The sequence below is a fragment of the Pectinophora gossypiella genome, chromosome 20 (genome assembly GCF_024362695.1).
Source record: "Pectinophora gossypiella chromosome 20, ilPecGoss1.1, whole genome shotgun sequence".
NCBI lineage: Eukaryota > Metazoa > Arthropoda > Insecta > Lepidoptera > Gelechiidae > Pectinophora > Pectinophora gossypiella.
This window is the reverse complement of record NC_065423.1, coordinates 5,801,616-5,826,884: the sequence shown is the minus strand read 5'-3', so window position 1 is coordinate 5,826,884 and position 25,269 is coordinate 5,801,616. Positions and strand designations below refer to the sequence as shown.

Below are 25,269 nucleotides of genomic sequence, written 5' to 3'. Positions count from 1 at the left end.
CCAATACAACAGTAAATGAAACAAACATATAAATGTTTAAAAAAACTACTTTAATAGTATAGTAAGGTAAAAATTGGAACAAAAAACAAGAATTAACGATACTTAATTTCGAAATAAGCTTACTAATATTGGTTTATGTATCAATATTTAAAATTTAATTATACACATATAAATGCTATAAAGAAAAATAAGTAAAGAATATTTTATTTACTTAGAAAACTATATCTGCATCCGATTACATGGCGCAGTATGTTGTGCTGATCAGTACATAGAAGCTCTACTTCATGCATTACAAAGTTATTGCACCTATTTTTTTAGATAGATTTAGATAATTATTTCAAAAATACATAGAATATAATTCCCCAGTAACACTGGATTAACTGCAATGACGGCTGACCCACAATTAGCTTTCGTTCGAGACTTATTCTTAGGGGTAGATATATTTACACATAATTATTCAGTCAAAATATTCAAAAGGCAGCCTGTAAAACAATTAAAAAAGGTTTTTCTCGTCACACGAATAGCGTCATGACTAACTTATAATTCAGATGTGCAATATTGCACAGTAACATTTCATTGTATCCTCTGTTTTATGCCATGATGTTCGAAATATTGACTAATTCAATAACTGGCATCCATCCAGATACATAAATAATGAAAAAATGCCTTTGTACGCCGCCCCACAAAATCGATTTGATAAAAGCCAAAAATACGAAATTAATGTCAAGTGAAGTTAATATACAGAAACTATTCTCGCGTGCTTCAATCGTAATTAACGTAAACATATCTAATTACAATCATTATCATGAAGGTGACCATGCCAGTTTCTCATCAAAAGGAAACATTCTTTACAATGTCATAGCTGCTATGTAAACTTTAAACACCTGTTTGAAAGTTCAGATCAAGAATACTATAGGTTTACCATAGGTATTTACATAATTATTATCTTCGGAATATATGTTTTACATACCACATAATCACAAGTGTATTTCTTGAGAGTTTTACTTAATATTTCGGTAAATTATTCAAAAATTAATTACTCAAATTAGCAATATTCCTCACTCTTAGATCTCCTCTACATCAACTGTATTTCATTAACATACCTATAATATTCTGGATCTAAAGTGAAAGGCAAGAGCAGTCCTTATAAAGTGAGGCAAGCGGGGTCCTTCCATAGATGCCAGTACAAATGGTGAGCGTGTCTACTGTGTGGGCGAGAACTCTGTGGGCTCGAGGATGCGGCAGTGCATCTCTCTGATGAGCGGCACGGTGTACGCGACGCACTCGTCCCAGCCGGGGTTACGCCACGTGCTCTCGCGCGTCTCGCGGCGAGCTTGCAGGTCTTTGTAACCTGCGGACGGAAGAACTCATTACAAGATGAAATCTTTTTGACTGGAAACTACATGACAAAGTGTCTGAAGTCTGAACAACAATGGAGAAAAAGTGAAACTTACACCAAATATGATGCACATTGTAGAGACGACCGATCTGCGAGAAGTAGCCCGCGAATGCTTCATTCTTGGAGCGTCTGAACTGCAGACCGCGGGCCCAGTTGTTGCCCCACTCGATCATTGTGCCGGGCTTGAGACTAATAAGAAAAACATTCATTATTAGCCAATCACGACAGTAAATGTACTTCGTAAATAATTAAATGTTTGGCGCAAAACAAGGTATACGTTTCGCAGCCTGGCAATAAAAAAAAATATAGATATTTAGAAATATGTTTCATTAATCAGCAACGCCTGAATCTAACTTCATTCTTCAAGTGAAACTTGCTGTCTGAAATATTTAAATAACATAAATAAATAGCCTATATATGTCATACTGCTGGGCACAGGCCTCGCCTCAATCAACTGGATGAGGTATGGAGCATACTCCACCATGCTGCTCTATTGCAACTAAAAATGATTATTTACCTATAGGACCTAATTTCATAAATGTTATTCCCAGGCCTGGGCTCAGCGTTGGGCCAGAAGCTGAATTTGAGCAGGTATTGCAGATGCCGCGACCTCACGAAGTTGCCGCGCTCTTTCTCCAGTGCACGGTATTCCTGCGTCAAATGCATTCGAATATTAATGTCTTCTCATTCATAATCCATTTAAAATATTTATCACATCCACCAACCACTTCTCAGATGTGAAGTTCAAGAGTAAGATAAGATTAAACTCACAAAAGTATCCAAAGCATTTTAAAAGTATTCAATACAATACAAATATACTTTATTGCACACAACATACAAAACAAATTTTACACACATGGACGAAAGATACAGTACAATCTGACGGCCTTATTGCTAAGCAGAAATTTCTTCCAGGCAACCAGTGGCAAGAAAACATTTCTCACAATTGCAGTATTCCATACTGGTGATAGATAATGTTGAGTTTGTTTATGGATTGCAGATTTAAAGGTGCCACATAAAATTTTTTATTGCAACAGTAACTGAACAGGCCCATGTGAATTTGTTTAAAGTTTAATGTTTTCTTTACTGTATACAAGTGCTATTTAAACAACTTGCATACATGAACTCCATGGGTTAGGTAGAGCCAGAACTAATCAGAAAACTTACAGCCCCTTACTAAGCGGTCCACTTTTAATAGAATATAAAGTAAATCAAATCCTGATCAATTTTTTTTTTTTATCAATTATCTAAATCAGAATTGGAACTCTGCATTTCTACACAAACTGTCTTTTTTTAATAAAAATTGCTCCAGACTTATTGACAACTTTATTTAGTGGAGTAGGGATTTTTCTTCAGAATTCTTCTCTAACAACTATTTTAATGTATTGAGAAGTATTTTTATTTCACGGCTATGAATAAATGAAAACAAACTGACAGTCACATTTTAAGTGTAATACCATTATTGGAATAAATTCTAATGTTCTATTGGTTTTCCTCAACATCACAAGATTTTTTATAATCCAGGTCAGGCTACCCAAATATTATAACTTATTGCTATTATTTGTCAAGAAATAATCTTTATTGTAGTCATAATGATGTTACTATAATACACGCAGATTATCTGACATATAAAATTCCTAAAGAATACTTGTAACACGTTAAAAAAATATAGTAAACCAATACTAAAAGTGGCTGCAGTTGTCAAGTGACAACATGGCTCTGCCTATCTTCTACATGGGATTAAAGACCAGGTATAGCTGTAAAAGTTCAAAGAAATTAATGGTTTACCGAGCTTTCCCTGAAAAGAATCTTAGCCTTGTCTATCTTCTCGAAGCCACCGACATAGCGCCACAGGTGCAGCGCCTGGTCCATGTCCCCGACTGACACCGTCCATGATCCCACCAGCTCACAACCAAGCTCTGATTTTTTAGAGTGTACAAACTCTACAGAAGTTTTGCTAGAAAAATGCAAACATAATAGTTTAATTTGCATGTCTATCTAATGTACAAAATAAATATTAGAATTGCTAATTAAAAACCTATTAAAAAGGGTTGTTTGTAGTTATAATCACTGAGCTTTACAGATCTTGTATTGGCCTTTTAGATGGATAATGGAAGATTCTTAATTTTTTATTCTCTGTAGAATATAGAAAAATGTTCAGAGGGGTGCTATCTTCCATCAACATAGCTGCAATATTTCAAAATAGTTGCCAAAGGTGGTAGCCCATACAACTACCAAGGTTCAAGGTCTCGCCGATAAAGAAATGTAAACAATTTATTACGTTATCGCCGTTGCCGATCTTATAATATTGTACTATTTACAGAATATTGCATAACAGTTGATTACCATCGGCGTCAGGTTATAAGTTATAGACATAAGTATACTGAGTACGTACTAGTTTTGCAGGTATTTATCCACAGAGTCCGGCCTAATGTTATGCGTATGTAACGCGTATATAATTTCCTTGTCGCTAAGCATACGACTATGCGACTCCTTAGTAGGCTCTATCTTCCGCACCAACAACTTTGATAACCAGCTGTCTTCAGCGTCCAGACGTGCAGTCGTAGAGATCAACCTACAAAAATAACTTTTACTTTACAGTGATCCAAATATAAACCTGGATGTTCGTAAATAACATGATATGATGGAAAAATACCTTGCATTTATCGGAATCACCGAACTATAACGTACAACCTTATTTAGAGATCCCATATTGGCGGTTAAAGATCTTGATTATTTTAATCACACAAATTACAGGCTGTTACTCTGATGCTTGCTTGTTATCAATTTATAATTGACAAAAACAGTTAAAGGTTATCTAATAGATTTTAGACCGGTAGTGCCATCTTGTATAATAGACCGACAAGTACAAATGTCATCAAATGTCATGACCACAAGGACCATGATCGTGATACTGAAACGTACCGATATGTTGAAATAGAACATAGAAATGTACATAAATTATAACTTAAAAGCCTACAAAATACTACTATAAGTTAAGATTAGGCATTTCTTAAATTTGTCTTTTTAGCTTGTTAATTATTTCTACAAATTATTACACAACACCTTCTACCTAGTGTTCATTTGCGTGCAACGGAAAATAGCATAAAAACATTTCCTTATACGCAAATTAATATGATTTTTAATATATATTTCTATCCATCTTCAACTGTCAACTTAAAGATTTATTCAATACTTTACATTTGCTTTACATTTTATACTTATAAAAAGAATACTTTTTTTATTACATTTTCATTTATTATTGCATTTTTATTTATTTTTTGTATTTCGAGTGCAAATTATTTGCGTAAATTGGAACTTAAAAATTAAAGAACAAACAGCTGATAAAAGCAACTCCTATGGCTTTTCGGCGGGAAACGGGAACGGGACAGTTGCTTTCTTCATTGAGTAATCTAAATAATTAATACGAAGTGGTGTTTTGTGGTTAATGATCGCATTAAGTTAGTCGGAAGACATTCGCGAGTGTTATTATATTGGGGTATTCAAGGAACAAAGTGTATCTGCCTATTTTCGCTTCGTGCCGGGAAGCCGCTTCATAACTCAAAAGTTTATGCGGACTTTTGAGTTAATTCGTTTGGGGTTCGGAGTAGGAGTCTACTCCGAGGGTGGGGGCTTAGGTTTCATCATCATCATTCATCACCTTTCATCATTTCATTAATCATCAAGAAAAAAAAAATACGTAAGACATGGCTGTATGGGCATAGTTCCCTTTGCCTTACCCTTCGGGGAAAACCAAAACAAAAAAAAAAAAGCAACTCCTATTTTTTTTGCACGATTATAAACTTTATTCAAATGCGTTAAAATTTAATATAGTATGTAAAAACTTCTTAATTTTGGTAGTTTTATGTTATAGGTAAAGCGTAGGTACTTGATTTATATTTTCTTTGGTTTTCCTTAGGCCATGTATTGTATTTGTTACTGTAAAAGCCCGAAAAAATCCGAAGTGATTATGATAAAAGTCCGAATTATTTCTCAATAAACGTTCATTTCGGACTTTTACCTGGTTAATCTTAGAAATAGCCAAGGTATAGCGATTGAGCCATGGTAAATATTAAAAACAGATATGTTTAGACAATGTTTAGACATGCAGACTCTTTCTCGCATTAGATGAAATAAAATAAAACATCATTATTGTCGAGGCTTTTTGGCGGGAACGGGAATGGGACAGTTGCTTTCTTCTTCATTGAATGATCTAAATAATTAATACGAAGTGGTGTTTTATGGTTAATGATCGCATTAAGTTAGTCGGAAAACGTTCGCGACAGTGTTATTATATCGAAATATTCAATGAACAAAGTGTATCTACCTATTTTCGCTTCGTGCCAACAAGCCGCTTCATACGCCGCTTCAAAAGTCCGCATAAACTTTTGAGTTAAATTGTTTGGGGTTTGGAGTAGGAGTCTACTCCGAGGGTGGGGGCTTAGGTTTCATCATCATCACCTTTCAACATTTCATTTAATCGTCAAGAAAAAAAATACGTAGGACATGGCTGTATGGGCATAGTTCCCTTTGCCTTACCCTTCGGGGAAAACCAAAACAAAAAAAAAATCATTGTTGTTGAGATCGCGTAAATTGTCATTGTCATTTTCCAATTATTTACCGATAAATCTTTTTTTATTTTATTTGATATAAAGTTTAGAAGGTTCTAACAACGGATTTTCCATAGTAAATCCTCGTCATGGGTGAGTAGTTGCGCTGAAAGGAATTGTCTTGTTTGTGAAAAACTTGTTTTGTTGTTGGTGGGCGGTGTAGTGAAACTTGTGTACTCAAGAGTGTGATTATGTCGGTTTCTACAGCGTCGAGCGAAGTGACGAAACTACAGCAGCACTTGGCGCTGTTGAAGGAGGAATATGGAAAATTGCAAAGCCACTGCGCGGAAGTGGAAAGGAAGTATACATTGGCGGCGGCATCTGCCGGCGACCTGAGCGAGACTAGCTTTGTGGCCAGGCTGCTGATGACTGTGGCCACCTTGTACGGGCGGGAGACCTATTCTGACATCAAGGTGAAGCTACAGAGCAAGTCCATGCCCGGCCACAAGTTTGTGCTGAATGCCCGCTCTGATGACTGGAATGAAGAAGCTTTGAAGAACCTTGATGAATTAGGTAAGCCTTGAATGTTGTTCTGTGTACTAACTGTGAGTTAATGTACAGGCAATGCAGCAAAAAATAAAGATGGTAGCAGTGTTTATAAGACAATTAGTTCAATGCATTTTATTTATTCTTCTCTTTATAGTAATAGTAAATAAACATGAAACAGCCTCAGTGGATTAATAGTTAGAGCATTGGGCTCACAATCTCTGGAGGTCCGAGTTAGATTCCGGATGGAGACAATATCAAAATCACTTTGGACACTGTCCTTTGTTTAGCTAGATTAATACACTAAATCACCTGCCTGAAAAAGTAAGAGTCCATGCTTTGGAAGGCATGTTAAGACATTGGCCCCAGGCAACTATCCCAAACACTACCATCTACCCACATTTGATGTGCATGGTGGAGTATGCTACATACCCCCTCCAGTTGATAGGTTTAGGTTTAGTAAATAGGGGGGAGGCTTGTGCACTACAGTGGGACATATGTAGGCCATTTATGTTATCCTACCTATCCTATCCTATCCTGTAGGTGGGTTTATGTTATGTACTAAGTAGAGAACAATAATATTTCAGACTGGTCCACACTTCCTGATGAAGTTGGTGCAGCTCTCCTCAAATGGCTGTACACAGATGTGGTGGACTTGACACGAGGGGATGCATTCGCGTTGCAGCTCATGAAGTCTGCAGCCAGCTTCAAACTGCATGGGCTGGTCAACAAGTGTGAACAGGCACTTATTGCATCTGTTGGTGTTAGGTAAGGATCATCTCCTGCTTTCATGTCACATATATTTTATATATTCTTTTGGCTTAGTCTTTGGCCACTAATTTAATTTGCACAGGTGTAGCATTATGTTAGGTGAATTACTGACTTACCACTGTGAAAGCAACCATTATGTAAACATGGTCTAAGTAGTTTATTATGCACTTACTTATAATGTATGCTAATGATGTGGAAAATTGGCCTACAATACATAATAATTATTAATTATAGTTTAAGAATTAACTAGCTTTTCTACTAGGGTAGTATATTTAAAATAATAATCAATAAATGATTATTTACTACAATACCTAATAATCTACTACTACTTCGAAACATGTTATGACTGAAGAAGTGGCAAAACAAACTCCTCAACAACACAGTATAATGTCTTTATAATTCAAAATCAAAACCACACATCAATCTTAATTTATCCTTATGTTTAGTGGAAACTTTACTACATCATCCTAATTTATCTTTTAAATAATAATCTATTTTATAGTATGCTGTTTTACACATTCCACTTTTATATATAGCTTTTATACTTTCTTTCCTGCTTTATTACTTATTAATGCTTGTTTTTTTTACCTTATCTAGTCTGAATTGTGGTAGTGCAAATTTGTTTCTATTTAATTTGTTAACATTGTTCCTGTCATTATTGTGTGGAGACATTTGTCTTTGTTGTGTGGATAGATTTACCTACTTAGTTTTACATTTTTTAATTTGGTTTACCAATGAAATACAAAATACATATTTTCATTATAGGAATGTTACATAAGCAGTAATAGGTACTATACACTCATACTGATTACTAACATTGTTATCTACACCAAGAAACTTGTCAAACTCCTATTAACCATAATTATTTCTAATGTAATTTATTATCTTTACTAAATCTAAGAATACTAATTAGATATTTGTAATATAAACAAACTGACAAATATTAGTCATTTCTGTGTTTCTACTATTTAAGATATTACAAATTTAAGATGATAAATGTAAGATAATTAACAATGTACTGACATCTCTTTAAAAAGACTGATTTACAGCTTGCTGTAAATCTATCTGTTGTCAGGTCGTCAGGTTTGATTCCTGAATGTTTAAAGATTTCTGAAATGTGAATTCAATGATAGAGAATGATTGGTCAATTTAAATAAAAATATTTTCATAATATTAGATCTTAGGTGCGTGTATGGTAGGTATGTGTTTATCCATTTATACTACTATTTATAACATGGTACATTTATATGTCTGCATTAGATTGCACAAGCTTTCTCTCATTGACTTCCCTTTACTGCTTGTTATAAGTTGATAGAGAAATGTCGAGGTATTGCTAAAAACTAATACATTTAATGATTTGCTCCAGGTCCTGTGTGAAGTTCTATTCAGCAGCAGACGAGATTGGCGCGTCAGCATTGAAGGAACACTGCTCAGGGTTGATATCGGCTCACTGGGATGATCTCACTGGTGAGTACTATTAGGTATTTACACAAAAATAACTTCAGTTTACAGTTGTATTTTTGAAAAAAGAATGAAACAATGGATCCCCTAGACCCCGCCCTCTGGATCCGCCTAGGTACTACACCAATATTATTAAGCTGCAAAGGCCCCTGACATGGCTCATATAACGAATGTTTACTTACATCATTAAGTTGTAAGTGGGACCAAAGGCTTGAAGTGCCCATATTTGTTATTTGTATGACGTATGTTTATTTGTCAGGCGAGGACTTCGCGCACATGTCGTCGGCTCTTCTGTACCGTATGCTGAAGAGCAAAACGGCGCAGCCGCTGCACGGCGCCGTGCGGCTGCTGCGCGAGGACGTTGTCTTCCTCTGTCTCGTCGAGAACCACGCCAACGTGAGTACTAGCTCTAACACTCCTGCGCTTTCTATTATATCCTCATAATTTAGTTTACCCACCACGGAGCAGTAACAAAAAAGACGATCGACCCGATAACTCTAGCGATACAGACGGCCAATCAGCTCGCCACAACAAACGCTTCAGGACCCCGATGCCGACCCCGCTGGCGTGGTCGACGATTTCGGCTCATTCAGCGCTTACCGCTATCGACCCGTTAGGATCGATTAATTCTTTTCAATTCTTTCGAATATTTAAACCTAACTCAGCCGCTAGTGGGGAGCGGAGAGTTGACGTGACGTCATTGACGTTATTCTATGTCTTGATATATCCTTATCGGGGTGAGTAGAGCCACATGTTTGATGACTTAACAATATTCCACTGAAAGACAAATTAAGATCCGTTTATGTCATAAGGGTTCCAGTCGGGTTTGCATGACAATCGCACCGCGCGCTGCGCGAATTATATTGAGCGCTTCGACCAATAATAGATAAGGATGCTATCTACGTAGATGACCGTCAAACGGTTATTGGTTGAAGGCCTCGATATAATTCGCGCCCGGTTACCGTGCAGAGCCTACAGATGCAAATTATCATTTACTTTATTGCTACTGAAATGCTTATAAATGAAGTGCTGGTTTCCATTTTGTAGCGCACTGACGTATTGCATTGCAAAGTATATAAAATATCTTGTTCAAGGTCAATAGTATAGAAAGACCGGCATAATATTTCTAAAGATGGTGCTAATTCCTGTAAACACCATCTAATTTTATTTTAAGTTACACCTGTCATTTTCTTATCCGCCGGAAAGGAAAGGGACGGGTAATCGATAAGCATAAAATTTATGGAACACACGTCAATTTTAAGCAGAAATCTAAAACAATTGTCTAAAAATTTTGCATTGGCTAATAACAAACGTTTGCATACCAGCGAGATACCTTTTTAATTCGCCCGAGTTATTCATTAATTTACTCACTCTTCCTAAAATTAAGAGCGTCCGTCCCTTTCCTTTTCGGCAGATAAGAAAATGACGGGTATAACTTAAAATAAAATTAGGAAGTGTCTGCAGGAATCGGGGCCAATTCCTGGTTTAATTAAAACAAAAAGGCTCTAAATCGTTAAAACTTCGTCACAAGTGTTTTACGAATACAGTCCACCACGCTGTCTAAATCCCGACCTACATACACCAACAAAATGCGATTGCGAGATTCTTACTCCATTGTGGCTAAAATTATTTCTAAATTCCCTACGATCTGTTATGTTTACTCTTCACCGTCAAAGTCACTTCTTAAAACCCAAACATTTACGAGTGTAAACACCGAATATTAGGCAATACTAAATGAAAAACTGTTATTTATGAAGACACTTTTTAATTCAATAAGCGGGAATGATTGACTTAATACAGGTAATATAATATATTATAACATACAAAATTTAAGTTTTGGAAGATAGTTTGGTAATAAAATTAGACTAGCTAATGGTTTACTAACATTATAGTACACCTACTTAAGTACTAAGCATTACTTAAAAAAAGGAAACTTATAGTTCCCCCTGAAGGTATATTCCATTTGTGACTCGAAGCCTAACATAATGGAATATTGAAAGCACCAAGTAAAAGCTCCCTTACTATCCTCTTTGGAATTCTAAGCATTTACTACTTATATATTAAAATCTACGCATAACTTACTACATGGCAATAGACTATAAGTATATCACATTTTAGCAAACTTATCGCCTTAAAAGCCTATTTATAAAATATAATTAATTACTATAAAATATGACTTGAAAAATTTAAACACAAATATATGAAGAATTCAAGCTAAAATTAAGCATCTAATAAGTACATTTTATTTTTATTTAACAATGTAACGTAGTAGGCGTAACAAAGCGAATGTTATCGCTACGGAACGAGTATTCAATTATCACTATCTTGCTGAAAATGTGTCACATATTTCCACATCTATTTTTATACTATAAATTCAATTCAAATATATTTTTTCTGCGTATTGTCAAAGAATAATGCGTCTCGTAATAAAATATTTTTGATAAAACTTTAAAAAAATGTTTTACATTTTGCGGTCTATTGTATGTAAATAGCATTTGTAAATTGAAGTATGTATTTAGTTAGGTCGACGAACGCACCTTTAATTAATGGAATCAATAATCACGCGTCTTTATTACGAATTAATTTCAATCAAGCAAATTAATTAATTTGAATTAGTTTCAAGTGATTTCAATTACTCAAAATATACGATATTTCTAAGAGCTTCAATGACTGAAGTCCATCGTGGTTCCCTAAAAATATAATACATTAATTACAAATCAAACCGTTGTTCTCCCTAACTATTGACTAATAAATACGATTCGCATTGACGTATCTTTCTGTTTTTAATAAAAACGGCAGTGAAATTGATGAAACTTCCTTGCCTAAAGGCATTATTATGCGGTTCATTTTTGCTTTTACTTTTGATGACTCATCCAAATTAAAACAAAATGGAATGAAAGTATTGCAGCAAAATTCTATCATGCATTTTCATACCGACAAATGAAAATAATTGTATATTGAGAAAGATTCTTTAGAAACAGATCAATAAAGTTTTGTGTTAAATGAGTGTAGTCTATTGTATAGTCAGTAAGTTTTAGTTCCAAAGCATTTTCCTTTTGTCATTTCCGTCTACGAATAAATTTTACATACTTAGTTCTATTCTTTATTCAAATGAACGGCTTACTATCGCCTTTAGTTTGAAGTAATTTCTCCTAACAATCCTAGTCATAAACCTACTACGACGTCACCAATAGCAGGACTAAAGCGGCCACTAAAGCCAGGCCACTCCGCATGATTTCACTTTTATTACAAAGGTCCCCTCGACAGAAGCAGTGAGTAGCTTGCGTTGACTTGCCGAACTCCTTGGAGTCCTCTTTGCATTCCTCTTCGTAAACCTCGTGTATCTTGGTGACGTGTGTCCAATGGCCGTTGATCTTCTCCTGATAACCATCCATAGTCTGTGCCGCGCAGCCGCGTTCTACGGTACTGGTTGTCACTGTAATCAACATGAATTAGGATTTTAATAGTACGTCCATTTGTATGGTTTTTGTTTTGCCTAAATTGTTACTACAATAGTATTTTTCTTTTGGGATATAGATATATAAAGTCTCACTTGATCACTAAAAAGCCAAAGATGCTGATTAAGAAAAATCCTGTATAAAATTACAACATACATAAACAGCCTATCAGTCCTGCTGGGCACAGGCCTCCCATCGATCAACTGGAGGGGGCAGGGAGGGGGTAAAATTACAACACCGAGTCTATTTTTTTAAGTGAAATTTTAACTCTAGGCAAATTACGTATGCACTTGTGCAAATCCTCAAATACAGGTGCAGCCTTCAAACTAATTACCTTGACCAAGATGAGCTGTATTGTTAAGCCGCTCGGCGCTCATGTCTGACATTTACATACTTATAGATTAGTCGTGATAAGTCGTACGTATCATAAAATATTGATAATAGAGCGTTTTTGCTAACTTATTGTATTCGAATTGAAATATCTACAATGGGCTAGTTTCCAACTAGTCTAATTAATTACTTTTTAATAAACGTCAACACACAAAATTACTGAGGAAATTGTATGAAAAAGCACACTGTGACGTAATAGAAAAACGTGATAAAATGTCGGACTTATTATTACGTTTTTCTTGATTAAAGAAAATGTTTTTCGTTAGTTTTAAATCTGTGTTTATTTCGTGATCAGCATTTCATAATTTATCTTGAACCTAGTACACGACCCAATTGTCTTTCAAATGCTGTTTTTATTCCCTTAAGTATTTGGTTGTTGGGGATATACCATGACCATACCATGGCCACATCCTTCAGGTAAAGCGCACCTAACTTTGATACTGTTCACATTTTTCTCTGTTTAAGATGCATTTCGTTTTATTAGTCCTTCACCAGACCCAGGTAACCGTTAAAGCGCAACTCACGTTTCTCAGGGAACAATAATTAGACACGATTCACACCTCGGTGCACCAGTCATTCTTCTGATAAAATTCGAATCGAATTGATGTAGAAAAAATATATTTGATCATCATTATCGCTGGGTGATTCATGAATGAATGTTAACTATGTGGTCTTAAGTGGACTTAGGAACTTCTTGAACTTATCCATTAATATTTTTACCTTGCGTTATGAAGACTGCGTTTACGATAAATGTACTATTTATCGTAAATAAACATTTATTATAACAATGCCTAAGTGATACTAAGCGACCGCAATATAAGGGTTATGCTATGAGTATTTACTACTCGGAGTAAAAGAGGCGCCCCAATTTCCTTACACGTTAGACGTAAGTGGGCTTTTACCACACCACACGCCGTAAAAGTTACGCCATTGCCGTATGTGCCGTCTCGGAACATTAAGCCTTTTATGGATGCTTGCAATTCGCGAATACCATTCGCTTTCGGTTTAAGTGCTTGTTTATTTTCCCTTTCGTAGAGGTTCGAGTTATAAAAGTTATCGTTTTAGCTGGTAGAGTTTTTATGAATGGAATTACTTTGTAACAGCAAAGGTGATACTTTAGAGCCAGTACGTCCATAAGTTGTAATTCCTTTTTTGAATAATGTGAGCGGCGTCAAAATTATTGTTACAAAACTACGTGCCTAGCAGACAGATCTTAATTAAATTCCTCCTCAGACATTCTCACACTCACGTCATTATTCGCGAGCCCTTATGGGAGTTTGTTTTAATTTGGACAATATTTCGATGGTTCGTGCGTCACACAATGTCGGGGCGGGTCGTTGAGGTTAACCGGTCATTGGCATTGGATTATAAACAACTGACTTTGGCGTAGCAGAAGATACATTCTTAAAGATCATTTAATAATACTATTCAGACTCAATTTTAATTATTTTCATCTAAGAAATTTTGAATGAGGAAGATTAGCTTAGTAGAGGTGAATGTGAATAGAGTCGGAAGAATAGAACTTAAATGAACTTAAAGAAAAGGATTGATCAACTACACTTCTCATCAAAAAAATCGAAACACCTTGCAAGTTTACGTTTTGTCAGGATTATCAGAAAAATGTGTACATTTAGGAATAAATGTTAAATGTCGTTTAATAGTGAGTAATATGAGCTTATCAAATCTTAATGTTAATGTTCTAAATTTAAATGAATTTTTCATAGGTTTCGTATTTTGTTAAATAAGTCATTTTTATTCCGTATGCTTATGCGGTACCAGTCCACGATCCTTCAACCTTCTTCTAATTGTAGAGTCACTTACAGCCACCCTTCGTACAACACGAAGCCGCTGCTGCAGTTGAAAAGCGTTAAGGCGTCGATTTCTTAAAGAAGTTGTTACAATAAATCGATCATCTCGCTCAGAAGTGACCCGATTCCTGCCAGATCCTGAACGGCGCGTGAACAAACCAGTCTCCCGATAACGTTTATAGACTCTATGAACAGATGACAGGCTTAGATGCAGTCTTGCAGCCACAACACGCTGACTAAGGCCAGAATCCAGCAATGCCACAACTTGGGCGGCTTCTGTGGGCGAAGTATCCATACGTTTTAGAAAAAAAACCTTTTTTCAGACGTCCCAAAGTCACAGTATTGAAATAAAAAACAAAAAGTTTAAGGATAGGCGCCAATTTTTAGTTTTTAAACGCTAAATGTACTCCAACCCTAAACACACATTTGTCTCAAAACAGTGATTCATTTCGTTTATAAGATAAACAAATGAAATTCTAATTTTGAATTTAGAATTTTCGCTTATTACTGTAATGGCCAAACTGCCAGCTATACATTTATGTATTTTTTTTCATCGTATGAATTCTTTTTTGTGTTAAATTCGGACAGAAACAATGAAAACGGAAGTGTTTCGATTTTTTTGATGAGAAGTGTATATTGCTGCCTTCTAAGAACCAAGTTGCGTTATTAATTTTATTCTGAATTAGAAAAGGGAAAGCAAGTGACGAAATATATTTTTTTACTCAGTAGTACCCACCTATAGTTCAAGTAAAACGAGTGGACACGTTTGGTAATACGTTCATAAGAATGTCGTTCGTTCGTTAACCATACTTGCATCGAGAGTCGTGAGTAACCATGTTTGACCTGTGAAGGTAACCAATTAACCCAGCGTCCACCAACTTATAAATTCACACCCACTAAAGACTGATTTACGTTTTCTTTGTGTCTAATAATTACTGGCACTCTCAGCTTAGCATAATTCTTCCAAACACCACATCGAAGCAATATGTCTAAACAAGCAATAGGGCTATTCGCGCGTATAAAAATAAGTGCGCAATATTGCTTTTTTTATATGAATTGCTTGAATATGGCCTTTTTAGCCCCCTGTTGGGTTATATACCTACTTGTCTACTTGCTATCCTAAAGTTTATAACCAATTCGTGTAAATATTGACAAAAAGGTAACTCCTGGAAAAATCTTAAGGTAGTCTTTATTAACGAATATGATGTAGGTACTTCGTTGATGTCGCTTAAAAGAACTCTGTGTTTAGCTAGTATTACTACTGGCCCAAAGAGGTGTAGTATCTACTCCGTGGCCGTGAGATGTATATTGGCTTTTTTATACATACTACCTCTTCCGGTTGAGGGGACCTTTTCCTGTGCTCAGCAGTGGGACGTATATTGGCTTTTTATAAATGTACATTACATACCTCCTAAGCTGATGAGCCGAGTCTCCTTCTTGACGCAGCCGGTGGACTTGGGACAGTCGGCAATAAATTGCGCGCTGTAGTCGAAGCCTTCGCAGAGAGGCAGCTTGTTAGTGTCAGACCGCTGCGCCTCGCACGCAAAGCACTGTATGCACGTTGACACTGAAATAATACAGTACTGTACTGATCAATAAAAAAAAATATAATAAAAAAATAGGACAATAGTCTCGATTCGGGCAGATACAAATTTGAAATTATTTTGCTAGCTCTAAAATTTGCTCTATCTCATTCTTGTACTTATCGTAAGTACAGAACAGCGCTATTTTTTAAAAATCAATCTAAATTAAAATAAAGTCTTTCGCCCGAATCAGCACCAATGTAATATTAAGTAATGTGCTAATGTAAGTAGCGTATATACGTCCCTCTCCCACATAATAGGATTTCCTTCATTTAAGTGACTACTCCCTACTTACTATGGATTTGCCGCATCCTTACAAACATACTCCAAAAGTAGATTTATTACGATTCTACGATAACTCTATATACGATTTAAGTATAACGTAGATTGTAGCAGCTTCGTTTTACCTTGGATTTTATGTTTAGGTACGTACACAATTAAATAACATTCCTGATACCTTTGACATTGGGTTGTCATTGGATTTTACCCGTACTCGTACATAATTCCTGTTATCGTATTATTTTCCTTTACAGTTGCTGTTTTCCTTCCTACCATGTATTGATGGTGGCTAATCAGTTATATTGCGGGTGTAAAATATTCGTGCATTCCCTCTTCAAAATTAGCCTACACCCCGTAGCCCCTAAGAAATGACATTGCAATCAAATACAATAATTAGATTTTCATGGTTTATTTTCTGATGTGCCAAATCAGTCAACAATACTGCTGGCTATGGTTTGACAAGAAAGTGATATGCTATTCTTTTGTCTTGTGTTGTCATATGTGTGTCTTTGAATTATAATTTTCTAAAAGGCTAACTTTGTTTTTACCTCCTATCCGGACCAGCGCTCCTTAATATTAAGTCCCTCTATGAAAACGAAGTTCGCCTTTTGTAAAATTATTATAATAAAATGACACACAAATGACAACACAAGACAAAAGAATATCATATCACTTTCTTGTCAAACTATAGCTAACAAATACTTTTATGTGGTCGTATAATAAATTCAGTGTGCGTGTTAAGAATATTTATATCAATTTATAAACATAAGAAATACGTACATGTAATAATGTATTTATGTACTGACAAAAATAAATCACTGACAAGAATTTAGATTTGAATATAATTTAACTCACGCTCATAATTCGTAACGTAGTAGGCACGGTCAAACGGGCTGTAAAGACAAAAAGAGTGCGTTTAGAAACACACTTGCAAAGAGTGCGTTTAGGAACACACTTGCAAAGAGTGCGTTTAGAAACACACTTGCAAAGAGTGCGTTTAGGAACACACTTGCAAAGAGTGCGTTTAGAAACGCACTTACTTTTAGTCTTCATAATAAATACTTTGTATCGTTATATTAATGATAGACTACATTCAACACATTGTGTTCATAACGTCTGTAGTGTTAGACACTAGATTCTTTAGTCCACTTACGACCACTTGCGATATAATAGGCATATAAGACTTAGTTTCTGTTGGTGACCCAAACAAATGTAAATGCAATACAATACAAACAATACAAATACACTTTATTGCACCAAAATAAAAAGAAATAATTACAAAAAGTATCTTAACTAAGTACTACATATTATCTATATAATTTCGTATAGTACCTACTGCATTAAAATAGCAGTGGGCAGATCTACGAATATAGAGTTCTTAAAAAAATAAATTAACATTCTACAGCCAATTAACAACAGCGGTTTTACAATTAAAGAATAATATGGTTTGTCTGGCGCTATGTCTATTGTCTAGAATTGGTTTAACGAAACGAAACGAAATTTTATGGATACTGGTACAAACGTTACAAGTTGAACATACCTAACCCCAGCGCGATGATTATTGTAAAATCTTGTACAATGTCGTTGAATTGCTTAATAATAATAATGACAAAAAATTTTTGATTTTGTATTGCTCACTCATCGTCATCATGGGGCGGAAAGCAAGAGAGAAACCACTGCCTTATTTTTCCCTAAAAAGTGGCATGGAGAATGCATATTCATATTCATTTATTCATTGCAAAGTCACAAGCAGATGGGTGTTACCAAAAATCCTACAACGACAAGAACGTGGCTCTTAAATTAGTGATGATTAGTCACACAAAAAGTAACCTAAATATTAATATTATTGATTTTGAAACTAATTTTACACAAATAGCATAATAATATATACTTCACCAGAACTCAAAATGTTTATTTGTGCAATAGAAATTATTGTACAAAGACTCATTCTCCGTTGCTTGTAGTATAAAGTGTAAAGTAGAGTAGGATTTCGTCAGTGCATATTATAACATAAACAACATAAATAACCGACTACTGAACATTATACTGAACGGACATATTCTTCACATCAATGGAGCAGCATTGGGGGTCGGTAGAGTCGTGTGATTTGATTTGAAGTTCCTAGACATGAGCAAGTTCAAAAAGATAGGAACCTACGTGACTTATTGTTGAATTGAGTGACGAGGGCAAAGGAGTACATATATAATATCGAGTCACTGAACATAAGAACCTAAATTGGCTACTTGACAACCTAGTCAAATGAGATACTTTTTACGAAACGTGAAAACGGAAGTTTTGGAGTTTGTATGGAAATACCATCCTGTGACGTCATCAAAAGCGCTCAAACGTCGTACTCATTGTTACTTAATTCGTAATTAAAATTCGAAAATAAGTCATAAAGTGAAATGAGATTTTTGATTTTTTTTTGAACATCATAGACTGGCTTCTATTTCTAGATTGGCATTTTATAATTTATCTTTGACCCCGTCAAATACCCAATTGTTTAATCTCATTAATAAACTATATACTTACAACGCTTTCGAAAATAATTCAAAAGTGACGAAGTACAGCTCAGTATAGATTTGGTAATCAAAAAGCGTATAAAACACGTTTGATTAATGCCATACGTCAATGCTTGTTCAAATCCGGTCTGCATAAAGGTCCCTCTGTGACAAGGAACGCCCATATGGTGCCACATGCAGCGCCTTACATGGCTTGCATAATTCATGTCACTGTTTCTACAAGTACATAATGAATGGACACTATTTTACTAGAACAACATACGCACATAGTCCCTCTTAAAATAGACGAAACCGCAAGACGCCATATTTCTATGTGCCGGTTAAAAAGCTAGTACGGTGGCAGGAAAAGTTTCTTCATTTAAGGGGATTAGAAAGGCGAGGTTCAAGATAAATTATGAAATTCTGATTACCGAAAAGCATTTTATTTTTTCTATTCAATTTATTTATGAATTTTAATCAAAAAAACGTAATAATGCCGATATTTTATTACGTTTTTCTATGCCGTCATTGTGTGATTTTTCATACAATTTCGTTTTTTAAGTTACTGATTAGACTAGTTGGAAACTAGTCTCTAGCCTTTCTTCTGAAAAAGTAATTATGCTATTAGACATTTGTTTGCATTGCGCGCAAATGTATTTTTTACAATTAAAATGTATTTTTTTTTACAAATTGCGAATTTATAAGATTACCTACGAATAGACGTCGTTAGTTGTAAGTAAATGTGTCTCGTGGTTGTTCGAAATAAACGTTTTTGATCATCATCATCATCTCCTTAGCATTATCCCGTTTTACAAAGGGTCCGTTCACTTAATCTGAAAATTTAACAGGTCCGGTTTTCTACAGTAGCGACTGCCTGTCTGACCTTCCGACCCGCGAAGGGAAAACCAACCCAATACAGGTTACGTCACATACCTCCGAAAATGCATTTCTCGGGAATGTGGGTTTCCTCACGATGTTTTCCTTCACCACTGGGTACGTGATAATCATTTATGATCCAAACATGAATTCGAAAACAAATTCGACAATCATTGGTTTACGCCTGTGCTGGATTCGAACCCGCGACCTCAAAGTGAGAGGCAAGCTTTCGACCAACTGGGCTACCACGGCCTAAACAAATGTTATTATTATTAAGTTGGCCTGCTCGCATAAAAATGTCCTGCATGATTTTCAAAGATTTTGGCCAAACTACTCAGTGTAACTAAATTGCCTATTCCAATTGGACGGATCTACAAACATCGCTATATTAGGCATTATTAAATGTACCTAGTATATTATATTACAACGTAATTCTAGAATTTCTTTCTATATTTCGTTCCCATCACATGTTTCAGTTTTATCGAAGTTGTAGATAAGGACGAGATAATGTAATTCGACCTATGCATTGTCTCAAATTTGAGGTCACATTATCTGTCTGTCTGTAACAGCTATCCGTAGTTATGTACCACAATGCAACGTACGGTCACGAGCATTAATATGTATACACTTTGGTACCATGTCACATTAACTTTTTTGGCAAATTGAACTGTAAGTCTCGCTAAATGTCAAATATGTTAGTGCGACAGAGTCCTAAAGCGGGTACATTATATTGCTCATGACTGTACAATACAAACGTCACTGCATATATTTATCCTTGGAATACATTCGAATTGTTTATTTTGCGATACTAACTAGTTGATTAATAAATACGTTAAAAAAATTGAGAAACGTATTTATATTTTATTCTGTAATGTGACATACAATATTGCAGCGAAATTATTACATTTTCACACTCAACAATCGCATTTTGTCTAAGAACATGCTGCTAGCTGTTACTTATTTTTAATTTAAAAAGTACTTAAAATATATTTAAAAGATAATTATTCATTAACCACCGTCCTGCAGTAGAGCAGTGTGGGAAGTAAGCAACATATTGCCGACAAGTTGATATGTCCTTTTAATACACGTACTTAGGTATATAAGGACGACCCCACGTTTCTCTACGTTCATAGTTCAATTATTCCTGTAAAAAACGAGCCGCGTTATACTTTTAGGGAAAATCTAGACCTTTTACTTTAGTAACAAGTGCAATGTCACTCCGCCACGCACTTACGAGTTTATAATGTTCATGGTCGATATAACCGCCGCCGCCACCGGGCTGGAATAGTTTTTGCATTGTTCGAGTCCAAATTAGCCTCTAGTACACCCACAATGCGACATTTTCGCCAGATGTGTCGAAATTCTATCGACACTTGATTTACATACAGAACGAGTAACGAATGTGATGCCCACATGCATAATAATGAGCTGATAAATGTTATATACTGAAGCAGATATTTATTTAATTATTTGCTATTAAAGTTCTCAAACAACATAAACGTAAAATATATTAAGGTCGAATATTGTTTACTTTCATTTACTAAACTTGCACTTACTTTCCCAAAACAGCGTGAACGCCAATAAAAACAAATACAAATCCATGTTTATAAATTAAACAACACTTAAAATTCTTCGCGAACCACTTACAACTAAATAAAATATAACAACTAAAACTGAGCTATTTTTTCAAATGGCAATTGATCGCGAAATTTTGTCAAAGTCCCGTCTTCGGAGGCACATGTTAAGCGTGTGAGCCATCGCTACACGACTGAAACCGCAACTATATCCCGAGTGATTCACAGAAAGGAAACTCGGTGGCAAAACGGGACATGTCCAAATATCGATGAAATTGAGGCTCGATAGTAGCGGGACAGGGCGCTGAATCACGCGGTCGATACCGCCGGTGGCGCCGACGCGGGGCCGACTACTGACTGCCCATCTTTTGGCGGTTACGCATCGTATTTTTGTTTTAGCTCCCGCACTCACTCTCTTATGTTGTTTTGATTATAGCAACAGGTATTGGTGATTGATGCGCTAAAAAATTGCCGGCAATGCAGAAGAAAGTTGTACGACTTCTTGTTTTCTGAAAACGTTAGGTTAACCTAATACCTAAGTCTTTTTATAGAACTGCGGTACGGTTGTATATTATTTGTTTTGCAAAGCTGCTCTGGTTTCTGTATACGAGTGATTGCTTTATCTGCATAGGTAAAAAATATCGTTATCAAAATATTGTTTATGTTTTTTCCCCATAATATATAAATGGACTTGGACTTTGAATGTGTATGTGTTTAGAATCTTAATAAAGGTGCCGATAGTTGTAGTTCAGTGGAATATTAATTTTACGAGGTATCCCGTTTTGCGCGCGTCTGCCGTTGTGAAACGCTCCTCCTGATACGCGCACATCCTTTGCGCTTCCACTCAAGATAAAAATGTTATGATCTGGCAATTTTTATGCGTCATCTGCCACTCGGGTCAGTGGCAGATGACGCATAAAAATAATTTTTAAATGTAAACAGTAGAGATATTACTTTCACCTCTTATCAATAAACATAGGTAGTGGTAGCGACTGCAGAGGTTTCCATATATTCTTTTGGCGACTGGCAGTCGCCGCTTTGTCAATGTGTAATGAATAGTAGAACAGAGATCTGTTTACACTTATTACTTACCAAATTATAAATAAATAAATGTGTGCATTCATTAATTTAAGCATATAGTATAGTAATTATAGGGCGGAAATTATAAAAAAATAAAAAATATATACCTATACCTAATTAGAAGTCACTGTGGTTTTGTGACACTGGCTTGCTTCTCAAACACGGAGTGCCCCGGTTCTTACACCTGTACCCAACTTGCAACAATGAGTTATTTATTTATCTTAAGTGCATTTTCACTAACGCAATTCACCACCTACCATTGGTGTAAAAGAAAGCTCGGTGAGGCGTGTGTATTTCGTTCATTATGCGATGATTGTACCTCTGACTACCCCAATTGTGAGTATATTCGTGAGCTACTGTTACGTTATAATAATTAAAAACCTTAATACCTAAAAACAAAAAATATTACAAGTACTATTATTTTACAACAAATGTATGAAATGATAAATATGTATGTATAATGTCACAAATGGAGTAGATAAAGTAGGGCGCCATAATTATAATTTTCCAAGGGCGGGGCGCGTGGGTGGCTTGAAACATGAAATTTAAATAGGCTCACTGACTCATCCATCGTGAAATAATAATATAATTACGTTTTTTTTTTACAAATCCGCGATATTGTCAGTAATGGGAAATACTTTATCACTGTTTAATTCAATAACTCGAGAAAGATCTATCTAGTTCAGACAGTTACAGCAGTAGTTACTTATAGGTATATATATTAAAGTCATTTCAGGTGCATGCATAGCAATTCATAAGGTTTAGTCTGAATTAGAATTAACAAAAATACGATATTTATAAATTTATCTAAAATGGATTACCCAAAAAAACCTAAAACTTGCTTTCTATGCTTCAGCTGCCTATAGAAAGTTGGATACTTCAATTAATTCTTACTATAAAACGTGTTAAACTTACGGAACTTGCACAAAATTATTGCGTAGTATTTGCGTTCCTATCGATTAGGTTTAGCACGGCAACGTCGCGTGTCGTGCTATGAAACGATTGGCAGGCGCCTGGAGTCTGTCTGTCCGACTTGTAATTAATACCTCTTGTAGCTAAGTAAATATTGTTTTTGTCCCAATTAACTTCGAGACACTTTCGAGCTTTTATTAGATTCGGGAGTATTTCTGTTTCTATCTCGTGTGTTTATATTACATACCTACTTATTACAGAATATATCAATCCTCTCTTGTCTAACCGTTGCATTTGAATATGTAACGTAGCTGCATATTTACATTAGCCTTACTTGGAAAAAATATATTTATTAAATACAAGTTTTTACACATAAGATTGGTATTCAGACTATTGTTGTATCTTGTAATACATAGTAATATAGCATAGCCTCGAATATCTAATCTAGTTGGCCTAAAACGAAACTATCAACCATAAAAATGGCATCGCTCATGTTAAATATTTTAATTTTACTATCGTTTGTTCAGTCAAGCTTTGAACTTGGAGAATATTTAGACCCTGGGGGCCTCAATAAAACTCAACGCATGCACAGTGATATACAAGTTCGGAAACTCGGCATTACTACAGATTATATTTATTCAGATGACAAAACAAATCTTAATGACGAGCGAAAGGAAGAGAGCATAAAAATACACCCAAAGTTAGAACTACACCCTGTTTCAAATGTAACTCGCGGGAGAAAACCCACGAACAAGGAGAATCTTTTAAAAAGTAGGGCACAATATTACAATTATAGCCTCGACAAACTCGTATTACAAGCAAACGAATTTTATAACTTAGAACCAGCTGCGGAACATGTAGAGATTGGAGGACAGTTTGTGGATCAAACCAACGTTAATACGTGGTATGTCCCAGAACGACTACCTTGCTGGAAACTGCCTCTTCTTCATGGAAGTATGGCCCTCCAAAATTTGTCGGAAGTATTTCGTACGTATCCTGTTCTTTTAAAAGACGTTAAATATGATTCTATACCAGATGAAGACTTAAGGCCCGTTTTTAAATTATCTTCTTCGGATAATAGGTGGTGTTCACTAGCACCCTGCTACGGTGATCATACGTTATGCCTCTTTACAAGTAAAGAAAACGCATTAAATTGTGATAAAAAACATAAAGTAAAGACAATGACGTTTTGGGAACAACTTGCTCTCATTAATATATTAAATTCTATGAGAAATCATGTTGCCAAAGGTTCAGAGAGTGAGTATCCTTTTCTGCCGCCTGCTGCAAACATGAAGCAAGTTCTCTACGACTACGATCTCCAAATAATGGCTGAGCGATGGCTTCGTCAGTGTTTGCCGGGCCCGGCTCCCTGTATAGCTCTGGAAGAACTTCACGTTTCTCAGCTGGAGTGCACTAAACGGGCGGAAAGTTGTTGTTTGAATAAGGAACCGCATAAAAGTGGTAAATGGTAAAAAAATATTTCTAATACTTTTTAGAACTCGGAAAAATTTTACAGGTGTTTATAAACATTCTGGTTTATTTACACTATAAGTAACAGTAAGCTCGAATAAAACAAGACCCGCCTTATTACAAAAAGAAAACTAAGTATAATGCCAGGTTTAAAATATAGATGCCTTCGACACGAAAGAAGTCTACAGATTTGAATGACCAAGTAATTAAGAAATCATAATAATTTTCCGCAGAATCTAATCAGCGCCCCGGCCACGGGACTTCTTTCGTGGCGCGAACTAGGAGTATATATTTTCTAAACCTGTTCAATAAATATTACAATTGTAATATACAATTACATTTCAGTGTTCATTGCGTAACCGCTATGAAACTACAAAATTATTTTATTTAAGCTACACACGCACTCCGCAATTTATATTAAAATGTGATTGTATTTTACTTATCTATAACGATAACAATTTATCCTAATAATGCCTAACAGCTTCTGAGCTGTAAGGTGACGATCATATTTTTATAAGTAATATGCATCAGGATGCATATTCATACTTAGCCTACCTACTTATTTACGATTCGATATACTTAAAACGAAAGCAGCTCCCGTAGCATGCGGT

The 25,269-nt window shown here is 35.4% G+C and overlaps 3 protein-coding genes across 4 annotated transcripts in view; 1 reads left to right on the top strand and 2 right to left on the bottom strand.

Annotated features, from left to right (window-relative positions):
* Positions 1–29: 29 nt before the first annotated feature.
* LOC126376052 (protein NipSnap) lies at positions 30–4,253 on the bottom strand. Its single transcript, XM_050023217.1, has 6 exons — positions 4,056–4,253; positions 3,795–3,974; positions 3,188–3,356; positions 1,917–2,050; positions 1,455–1,588; positions 30–1,351 (listed from the first exon to the last, which is right to left on the bottom strand). Exons 1-6 carry the CDS (start codon positions 4,109–4,111, stop codon positions 1,203–1,205), a joined length of 822 nt encoding a protein of 273 aa, XP_049879174.1. The 5' UTR covers positions 4,112–4,253; the 3' UTR covers positions 30–1,202.
* A 1,731-nt stretch (positions 4,254–5,984) lies between these two features.
* The window catches only part of LOC126375980 (rabankyrin-5), a 56,463-nt gene continuing 37,178 nt past the window's right edge, over positions 5,985–25,269 (top strand). The window contains exons 1-5 of one of the 2 annotated variants that reach the window (XM_050023111.1): positions 5,985–6,102; positions 6,217–6,522; positions 7,083–7,263; positions 8,633–8,733; positions 8,987–9,123. In XM_050023111.1, the coding sequence (XP_049879068.1) occupies positions 6,099–6,102; positions 6,217–6,522; positions 7,083–7,263; positions 8,633–8,733; positions 8,987–9,123 (729 nt within the window). In that variant the 5' untranslated portion in view covers positions 5,985–6,098. The other variant, XM_050023110.1, reaches the window with a different exon arrangement.
* Positions 10,470–21,533, bottom strand: LOC126376078 (uncharacterized). Its single transcript, XM_050023247.1, has 3 exons — positions 21,179–21,533; positions 15,792–15,950; positions 10,470–12,163 (listed from the first exon to the last, which is right to left on the bottom strand). Exons 1-3 carry the CDS (start codon positions 21,222–21,224, stop codon positions 11,904–11,906), a joined length of 465 nt encoding a protein of 154 aa, XP_049879204.1. The 5' UTR covers positions 21,225–21,533; the 3' UTR covers positions 10,470–11,903.